This window comes from Argopecten irradians, chromosome 6 (genome assembly GCF_041381155.1).
Source record: "Argopecten irradians isolate NY chromosome 6, Ai_NY, whole genome shotgun sequence".
In the NCBI taxonomy this organism is placed as follows: Eukaryota; Metazoa; Mollusca; class Bivalvia; order Pectinida; family Pectinidae; genus Argopecten; species Argopecten irradians.
The window spans coordinates 12,247,301-12,258,644 of NC_091139.1; the positions used below are offsets into that span (position 1 = coordinate 12,247,301).

Here is an 11,344-nt window from a genome sequence, read left to right on the forward strand (position 1 = left end):
GTGTGGTCAATAGATGAAATTTAAAAGTTCATTCATGACTTGCTTACTTAATTAACCAGCTAAGCGATACAGGTCGTTTTGGCCTCTTGTTAATATCGTCAACAGGTGAGTTAATCTGTAATGTCGACATGACTGTAAAGCATTGCTACATAAAACACCTCGAGAGAGGCCTACCAAGCCTGTCTGTATGGCCGTCATATCGATTTCTGCACGGCTACGAGGATTTTATGTAAAACACAAAAATAGAATCATTCTGTATTTGATTTGGTTTCTGTAACTTTCAATGACAAATCAGGCGCAGGAGTTCTCATCAGATACCATTACCATCAATAGACTCCACGCTACAGGCACTACGTGCAATGCTTGTTGTACATGACAATGTCTTCGAATAGTGAAAGTCCTTATACGTAACTTTATGGAATGTCCACATACTTACATGTATATCCCGGCTGCAAATTATGTCCATGTGCAGATAACTTTCAATAATATAAATTTCCCTTTGAGTTACCTCCCCTTAAAATAAGTAGCGGAAAAGAATTGTCCTGCACGTTATGTCGTTACGGAGATGACCTTGGCTGAATGATAAACTTTAATTCGTGCCATTGTCATTTAACACACTGTTAGTAGAAAGATTACTTTTAGAGTTATGTTTATTCTTGATACGCAAATCTTTTTTCGCCGTGTGTATTATTTATAGATATCATTAATTGGTGAGGAATAGGTGAGGAATACCTGTGTATACATGCTCTTGACGTCGGTAACTAGGGTTTGCTGTGTTGGCCAGCACCATTGATATAGTTAGGCTTTGTGATACATGTAGCCCTGGCTCAGAATCATCGCGTACTTGTGGGTAATTACTCAGCGTTTGATCACCCCTGACTCGCGCGCTCACGAGCTTTTGTTGGTGGTGCTGTACTAACACGATTCCGTTGAGAAGCGGTATGCCGTTTCTGCTATTATGAGAAAAATAACCTTCTCCTAATATGACTTAGACATAAAAGACACGTACAAATACTCTATCTATTAATATTGCGGCACATTTCCCAGGAAAGCTCTGCTGTATTACAATGCGGCAGACGGTTTCCATTCCACTTGTTCGGAAGTTCTGCTTCTGAGATTATAAGTAGACATTTTCGGAAAACGAACACAATTGAGAGAGGTTACAAAAGGTGTAGTGAGCTTCGAAATGATGAACCAACTTGTTACGGATATATCAGACACGCACCGTCCATTGTGTCAGTAAGTATTCGGACAGTAATGTAAATATCGGGGCGTTCTTTAGTAAGTATTTGCGTCCTTCAGTAAGCATTCGAGGTGTCCGTCAGTAAGTATTCGGACAGTAATGTAAATATCGGGGCGTCCTACTGTAAGTATTTGGAGCGTCCTTCAGTAAGTATTCGAGGTGTCCGTCAGTAAGTATTCGGGACAGTAATGTAAATATCGGGCGTCTTCAATAAGTATTTGGGCGTTATGACATATGCGTCTTCAATAAGTATTTGGGACAGTTAATGTAACCCATCGGGGCGTCCTTCAGTAAGTATTTGAACGCCCTTCAATAAGTATTCGAGGTGTCCGTCAGTAAGTATTCGGACAGTAATGGTACATATCGGGGCGTCCTTCAGTAAGTTTTGGAACGCCCTTCAATATATTCAGTAGGTCGTACTGTAAGAATTGGAGTAATGTAAATATCGGGGCGTCCTTCAATAAGTATTTGGGACAGTTATGTTTGGGCGTCCTTCAGTAAGTATTGAAACGCCTTAAGTATTCGAGGTGTCCGTCAGTAAGTATTTGGGGCGTCCTTCATTAGGTATTCGGGACACTAAATATTCGGACCGTCCCTCAGTAAGTATGCCGGACAGTAAGTATTCGATGTATCCGTGCGTAAGTATTTGAGATATCTGTGGGTAAGTATTCGAGGTGTTCGTGAGTAAGTATTCGAGGTGTTCTTGAGTAAGTATTCGAGATGTTTGTCACTGAATATTCGAGGTGTCGGTCAATACGTTTTCGGTGGCGTCCGACAGCACTTTAAACTCTCATCCGCCAATAGTATTGGTGTCAGTCCTTCGCATTCTAACTAGGCACAGGCGTTTGGTTTGACAATTGACACAGTTTAACGAGAAAAAATGCCTATAGAGCCAAACGCCTGTGAGCTAAGCCTCCGTTAGTAACATTCGAGGCGGGCGTTCACAGTTTGAACTAAATCGGTTTTGCTTAGTTTGATTGGAAAGAAGGAGATTCAATCTGTGTTTTTATCTTAAAGTTACTTATGTAGTCTAATTCCTGTGTAGAGTGCCACCTGTCCAATGGACAAGTGAGTCGATACTGTGGTGTTGCGTTCATCATCTGGTCGTTGTAAACCGCAATATTTAGTATATCGGGATTATGACTTTCACATTCTTTTAAACTAATTCTGAAATATTCAAATGACATGTTTGCATTGACCAAGAGACACCAACGTGTTATACGAGTTTGATACTGGTGTTAGAGACTGTCGAGTTTGAGAAAGGGTTAGGGTTAGAGAAGTATGTGATTGGTAGAAGGCCTGTGACGGAGATGGCACTGGGTGTCATGTCTGTATACGATTGCTACAAACCGTGATATACCAGTATGTACTTCGGAAAATTTGAACCGCTAATTAGACATAAACTCAGTGAACTTATAACACATTGAAATAATGATTTATAGAATAACATGTAACGATGTCTTGATTATCAAATAACGCCGTTGCTGTGTAGCTCTCCCTATCCCCTCGATGGCAATGATAGTACCACATGTTCACTCGTCATGTTTGGTTTCTTCAGAAGCACATGTTATATGCTATATGAAGGACCTTGACAATATATATGGTATTGAATATTGAGCCATTCTACAGCAATCTTCCACATAAGTTATGAAATTGGTACCTGGATCCTGAACTCTTCAGGGAATTAGCGAACATCAGAATCATGAGCCCAGAATATTGTACCTTGCTGTTTGTGATAACGAAGAAGTTTGCCTCATATTTGTACCAATAGAGTACAGAGTAATAGTATATCCATATGGAAAGATACCTTACTCCTATAACACTTATATAGTTATGTCCATAATTAAGTTTTGAAGCGAATGACATCAGCAGATTGACTGTCAAGTCAGGGGACATAATCTCCACATCTCAGATCGACTGACTGGTACCAAGTCAGGGGACATAACTCTCAGTCCCACATATCGGATCGACTTACAGGTATCAGGGAGGGAGAGATAATCGGACAATATGTGGTAGTATATCAAATATGATGTGTACATTGTGTACAAGATGGAGAAATTAAAATACATCTGAGTTTGCTCGACAGACCTGATTGTACTTTTGATGCGGTGAGTTAAGACCTGTTTGGTTTCTTATTACCATTAGCCAATTTGATGACACAATAACGAATGCGTATAAATATACTAGGTCTTCGAATTTCCGGTTTGTGCTCCATACCATACGGGAGCTGTCACGTTAGGAAGTATAGGGTGATCTGGAACGGGGAAGATAGCGGAAATCTTTTCTCTTTGACCGGACTTTGGATTCTTATGTCACGGGTAAAACCATAGAGGGAGTGGGTAACGGCAAATTATAAGTGAGGGTTAAAGACAAATGTTTTCCGCCCTGCCATAGACATGTGTTTTGGGGTACACAAAGTGTGTGCTGGCGCTGTAAGGATCACATTCCAGACATTCCATTGTAAGTGGCGGGATAATCCTGGCTGATGAGACTGGGTGAGATTATAGTACAGTGGACGGGGAACACGAGTCGGCCATCACCGCGGGCAAGGTCAAGGTTATAATCTAACATCCAAACACAGCTGAGACTTCGTTTTCTGGTACTTGCCAAACATGCTCGATAAATGGATACAAAGATTATTGCATCATTTTATTAGCTATTAGATGTTGGAATACTCTGGTTTACATTAAGTTACTTCAGCTGTACCGGTGTTTAAAAGAGGCACGAGTTGTCGTAATTAAAATTATTCATTAATGATTAATGGAACATTTCCGTTTTACTTGCCCATTAGATGTAATCCTGAGTTATGTGGTAGTCTCGTGTATTGTCATTGCACGTGCATTCTAATTGATGTTCACAGAGCACGCGCCTTGTGTTTTAGCATGGCTGCCCTGCCCAGCTGGCACTGTCTCCGACAGAAGATGTTATTTGTATGGTGTATGTAGAGAACATCAGTCAGAAATATGGATGTAATTAATAACAGAATAACGGCCTGTGGTATATCGCTCCCAGTGCACATATCTGTTGGGATGAAATGTGAAAGGGAAGATTGTTTTTGATTATATTTGATAGTTTTATTGCTGTTGTTTATCTTTCGATGGCGATGTTAATGTATTATGCATGACTATGCAAAAATGTTCTTTATGAAATTGTAACATGTAACAACTTCTGTGCTATACTCTCTAAATTCCAGGCCCTCTCTCTGCAGCCGCGTTTGCCCTAAAATCTATTTATAACCTGATTGTTTTACGTCATTCTTCAGCTGTTTGCATCAATATCATATCCAGGCCACAGCTATATCAACGTTCTATACTTATAATTATCCAAAGAGAAACATTATATAAGTTAAGGAAAAACTTTTAAGTTCATGAACCTTCTTAAACACACACAAACTACTGAGTTCATGATCCTTCTAAACACACTTCTAAACACACAATCTCCTAAGTTCAGCATCCTTCCACACAAGCTACTAAGTTCAGAAACCGTCCTAAACACACACAAACTCCTACAATCAGGATTCTTCCTAAAGTCTTACGTTTGGAACCTTCCTGAGTTCAAGATCCAGATTTTTATTGTACCTGCTAGTACTAGTTAGGTAGATATTTTGCTATAAATGCTTTTGATATAAATGCTTGATTGTATCTTTCATCTATATTTAGTGGTGATTTTTTTTCTGTTAGAACATCTGACGTTTTAGTGGTTTATTTGCAAATATATTTATCTGGGGTTTTTTTATTTGCAGCTTGGAAAGCCGAGACAATCCATTCGTCCCCGGGAGTGATCTCTGCAAAGAAGCCGAGGAAATTTTACAGAAGGCAACGATAATCCGAGACAGGTTCATCCTACGTGATGAGTCGGGAGAAGTACCGGATACGGAAGTGACGTCAGAGTCACATCCTAACTCTCCCGGAAATGGCAAAGACTGTTCAGTAGTAGAGGAATCCGTTTCTCCACAAACGTCAGCCCCTGTGAACACTGCCCCTAAAGCTAGACAGAACGGTAAAATAGACGATAATGTGTCGCCGACAGCTGTGAAAGTGGAGCTGGGCGGTGCACGGTCAGATGGGCTGGCCGTCGATGCGGAAAATAAGGACAAAAAGAAACAAAAGAAATGCTGCAGTGTCATGTAGCATTGCCTGGACACGGCATCTAAACTGGATACATCCATTTTCATTCATCGCCTGGACACGGCATCTTAACTGGATACGCCCATTCTCATTCATATCCGTTCGCTTGTGCCCATGTCTTCACCCCTACACAATATAAACGATTTGTTGTGGAGGCTTTCGACTTGTTAGCAGCTTTCTTTGAACCATCGGAACAAGATTTGTCGGCATTGTTTATGTTTTCCTCCTGTCGACATAGGATGTTTACGCCTTGTTTAGCTTCAATATCTCCTTATTTATTTAGTCTCATTTTTGACGTCATTGGTGTCAAATTGTCAGTGACGTCATGATCCGCCTCACTCCGTGAATCACACGTGCAATCATCGCCAATTGTGTTCATCATCATATAAACACCAATTATCGCTCGTGGATATAACAGCAGTGTCCTGGAGACAGCACTGAGTGTCCTGTACCCTAATGATAACCGTATTTATATCCAAATCACCGTAAGATAGCTGTACCAGATAACGAGGGTGTGCAAACAGCAACCCATTTTCGAAGTGGAACCGTTTGTGCTTTATTCCATCCAAGGGAAGGATTACCTTCGATTCGTGGATGTACGAAAACTTGGGAATTAAGGATACTGCAGGTTTCCATGATTTCCGATGTGGGAGCTGTCGCTGATCCGCACGTGCTGCTGGTCAAAACGAGGCTAGGTTCTCGTCTGTTCTGACGAGTCCACAAGTGAACACCGACAGAAATATTTCGTGAAAGGATTAATAATGGATTTATGTGAATAAGGCTGTAATTTGGATGTACGATGATACAGCAGGTTAGCCTACACACAGCAGGGAGTACGAACCATCCAGTTTCGGTTTTGTTTTAGTAGCAATATGAAGGGTGATATTTCGTGTAGGACATATTTATTAATTTCGATTTTATTTATTGTGCATCTTTGACTGATTTCGCTGGATATGCTTGGATACTAGTGGTATTACATATAGTCCCGGATCTATTAGGTAGATATTTATTGATTTCACCTTTGTCATGCTGTTTATTTCTCGTCATTTGTAACTTGTGATGATATAGCTAAAGGGGGCAAGAAAGCGAAATATGCCACACTTTCAAATAATTCTAAATCAAACACGAAGAAAGTTATATATATATATAGGAGAGGCGAAAATAATTTACGTTAAATTAAATAATATATTTTTTGCATTAGTGATATCTTTTGTTCTCGTGGCGTTTTGTTCCATGTTTCCACACCGAAACCAGCATGGAATAAAATGATGATTACATGTTGTTCAATGTCTTGTCTCTTTTTCTCACTAGCTCCTCACCTAAAGTGGACACGGGCGGCTGAGGCAGCCATCTTACTCTTCAGTGCACGACTACCGACGTCACGACTACCGACGGCACGACTACCGACGGCACGACTTCAGACGTTCATTGACAGACAAATGATAATACTTATGCCTTTCAAGGCAAACCATATTCTGCCAGTATTAACATATCCTGAGTTTTTTAGGTCACCTGAGACGAAGTCTCAAGTGACCTATTCTAATCGCCTTTTGTCCGTCGTCGTGCGTCGTCCGTCGTGTGTTCGTAAACAATTTAAATTTTCGACTTCTTCTCAAAAACCGCAAAAGCAATTTCAATGAAATTTTGCACAAACCTTCTAAGGCATAAGGCCAATCAAAATTGTGAATTATATGACCCCCATCCCCCAGGGGGCTGTGGGAGGAGCCAAAAGGGGTAAAATTGACTAAAATTCCAAAAGTCTTCTCCACTCACAGATGTGGTAGCATCAAATACTCTTCATAGATAGAAAGGTCTCAAGGCCCTCTACAAAAATTGTGAATTATATGACCCTGGGGTCTCAGGTTTCCCCCTGGGGAGGGGGTTACGTTTACTATAGTTTATTTAGTGAAAATACATTTTGGAGCATTACTTGGTCATTTATAATAGAAAATTAGTCAAACGTTGTTAGAATTATCCCTATGAAATGGCCATTGAATTTCATCAACAAATTTTCCATGACTGACTCCCAGGGGCCTTAGGGGCGGGGCCAAAAGGGGTCAAATAGGCTAAAACTTCAAAAATCTTCTTCTAAAATTCTGGAACTTGTAGAATCAAATACTCTTCATAGATGGAAAGGTCTTAAGGTCCTTTACAAAAATTGTGAATTATATGACCATGGGGTCTCATGTTTCCCCCTGGGGAGGGGTCAAGTTAACTATAGTTTATATAGGAAAAACCATGTATGAATGTTTTTTGCTTATTTTTCATAGGAAATTAGTCAAACTGGGTTAGAATGTTTAGCCTGAGATAGCATTTTATCGTCATAACCATATTGGTCCTGGCTGACCTCCAGGGGCCTTAGGGGCGGGGCCAAAAAAGGGTCAAATAGGCTAAAACTTCAAAAATCTTCTTCTGAATTCACAGATTTGATGGAACCTGATACTCTTCATAGATTGGAAGGTCTTAAGGCCCTTTACATAAATTGTGAATTTCATCGCCCTGGGATCTCAGATTTTCCCCTGGATAGGGCGTCAAATTTACTATAGTTTATATAGGAAAAACACATTTATGAACATTATTTGCTTTGTTTTCATAGGAAATTAGTCAAACTGGGTTAGAATTATTAGCCTGAAATAGCATTTTAACACCACATCCATATTTGTCCTGTCCTGGCCGACCCACAGGGGCCAGAGGGGCAGGGCCAAAAGGGGTCAAATAGGCTAAAACTTCAAAAATCTTATTCTGAATTCACAGATTTGATAAAACCAAATAATCTACATAGATTAAAAAGTGAAATTTATGAAATCACTGACACTGACTGACTTCTTGTTTGGTTTTGTTGTTTAACATTGGCAAAGCAAATTGGAATTTTAAGCATAAGGTTTGGTAACATAATACACTATCAAAATGAAAAACAAAAAAATAAAAATTCTAAAAGGTTCAACTTTAAAGTTTTTTCTAATTCGTAAATACTTTTTACAGATTTGAACCAACTTTTCAATGCTTTTCTGTAGCAGCACACAGGTGACCGTCAAGGCCTCTTGGGCCTCTTGTTTCTAAAAGAAAAGGTATACTCCCACTCATCATTTTCATGCTACGTATTTTATTTACAAATGTAGCACTTGTTACCATGCGAACAGAATTGCAAAATGACAACCATGCATAAAGGATTTTAACTGCTTAAAGTTTGTTGTCGACATTTCTCAGAGAGATGCGTGGAGAGGTCTTTCTCAAAATACATACACTACATATGTATATATTTGTATGGGCTTCATTGGGTGTGTTGGCCAATAGACCGAGAAGTCTGTTTGACTATTTGCACAATATAACATGGTCAAAGTATGCGATATAGTTGGAAAACTTTTCAATACATGTGCAATACAGTGCATGAGACTGGGATGAGAAATGCCTACCTTTTCTTCGGTTAACAATCCAGTGGCAGTTGGAAAGTTAGTTTCTGATAACTTTGATTATCGTGACTGAAACAAGGTAAAAGTCTTGCAAATAAACAAACTTGAAAGGCTTTATCCAGCATACTACATATCCATATCCAATATCCGAAAAGTCTTTAAAGGATTTTACACTGTACATTGAGAAAAACAGCCCATTTAATCCTGATCGTTTGAAGCCTTTTTGACCACTGTGCATTTACCTTCATTTGAAATAACATACAGCAATATGTAACTATAGCATATTACTACAATACGACAATTATGTCAAACTATATCATTTGCCTACAACACGATAATTATGGTCAAACTATAGCATTTACCTACAATACGACAATTATGGTCAAACTATAACATTTGCCTCAACACATTATGGTCAAACTATAGCATTTACCTACAATACGACGAAAATGGTCAAACTAGCATTTACCTACAACGACAATTATGGTCAAACTATAGCATTTACCTACAATACGACAATTATGGTCAAACTATAGCATTTACCTACAATACGACAATTATGGCCCAAACTATAAGCATTTGCCTACAACACGTATATTATGGTCAAACTATAGCATTTACCTACAATTCGACAATTATGGTCAAATTATCGCATTTACCTACAATTCGACAATTATGGTCAAACTATAGCATTTGCCTACAACACGATTATTATGGTCAAACTATAGCATTTACCTACAATACGACAATTATGGTCAAACTATAACATTTGCCTACAACACGATTATTATGGTCAAACTATAGCATTTACCTACAATTCGACAATTATGGTCAAACTATAGCATTTGCCTACAACACGATAATTATGGTCAAACTATAGCATTTACCTACAATACGACAATTATGGTCAAACTATAGCATTTACCTACAATACGACAATTATGGTCAAACTATAGCATTTACCTACAATTCGACAATTATGGTCAAACTATAGCATTTACCTACAATACGACAATTATGGTCAAACTATAGCATTTACCTACAATTCGACAATTATGGTCAAACTATAGCATTTACCTACAATTCGACAATTATGGTCAAATTATCGCATTTACCTACAACACGACAATTATGGTCCAAACTATCGCATTTACCTACAATTCGACAATTATGGTCAAATTATCGCATTTACCTACAATACGACAATTATGGTCAAACTATAGCATTTACCTACAATACGACAATTATGGTCAAACTATAGCATTTCCTACAACACGATATTATGGTCAAACAATAGCATTTACCTACAATACGACAATTATGGTCAAACTATAACATTTACCTACAACACGACAATTATGGTCAAACAATAGCATTTACCTACAATACGACATTTACCTACAACACATTATTATGGTCAACATGCATTTACTCAAATACGACTTAGTCAAATTTACCTACAATACTACAACTATTGTCTCGTTACTATTTTTAATATAAGAATGGAAATCGGTCACAGTGACCTGATTGCCGCTGATATATTGCGTTTCATGGTGGTCATTTTGCAGTGTAGTTCCTGGATGATGTATTGTAGTTTGTATCAGTGACTACGCAGAGTTAGATACCGCTCGGCTCTCTCCAGAAGCAGGACCCGGCTTATCGACCACAGAATAACTAGCCCAGGCTCCAGACATATTTGAAATGCGGACAATTCACTAACAATAACAGTGAATTGAAATGGCATATTGGCTCGGTAAATATTTTCTATACCGTGTATGAGAAGTGCTTCCTGTTAATTTGCTTACGCGCCAATAAATGATGTTCCGGGGATACAGCGAGTGAGTCGGAAACCCATTTGTCCGACTACAGTACATACATATGTACAATGGAGACGGCGTCGCTCTGGTAAAAAGAGGTCCCCACTGACAAAATTATGTTAGCTTTAGTAGCGAAATAAGAATTTAATTTCTAAGTCTTATAAATAAAAAAATTTATCCACTGAATACTTTTTTTCCTCAGAGAAAACCTCTGTGGGATACAAAAACGAAACGGAGCAAGTTTGAAGACAAGCAACACAGTACTCCAGTTACTAACATCACAGAGGATTACCGAGTTATACTTTAATACATTCAGTATGATAATGTAATTTTTATTAATGTAAAATATAACAAGTCATATTCAGCTGTTAAGATTTTTCCTTTCGATAACTATACAGAAAGGACATATTGACATGATAATATCATCCATAACCTACTGTTGGGGGTTCCACTTATCAGTGTTATTTTTTGTGTTGCTTCACTAATTTTGTTTTCTTCCGGATCAGGATCGGTCGTTTAACCCGCGGATAGAGACGATTCCACACAACTTGATGCTGTGCGTGAAATACTACTACAGCAAATCAATTCGGATGATAAATCTGCCTTAAGCGTTTTCTCAACTTTCCGCACGAGCACGCAGCCCAAAATCGTTGGAATTGTCATATAAAATTGTCAGGAAAATAATCGTTCAAATCCTAGGACCTGTCTGCCTGATCCGGATAAATGATTTCATTGGATAAATTATCG

At 38.7% G+C, this 11,344-nt stretch overlaps 1 protein-coding gene across 11 annotated transcripts in view; it reads left to right on the forward strand.

Moving 5' to 3' along the window:
* LOC138325010 (uncharacterized) overlaps positions 1-6,651 on the forward strand; it is a 96,620-nt gene extending 89,969 nt beyond the window's left edge. For all 11 annotated transcript variants that reach the window (XM_069270328.1, XM_069270331.1, XM_069270337.1 and 8 more), the window contains one exon: positions 4,986-6,651. In XM_069270328.1, the coding sequence (XP_069126429.1) occupies positions 4,986-5,373 (388 nt within the window). In that variant the 3' untranslated portion in view covers positions 5,374-6,651. The remainder of the gene's footprint in view (positions 1-4,985) is intronic.
* Positions 6,652-11,344: the final 4,693 nt, after the last annotated feature.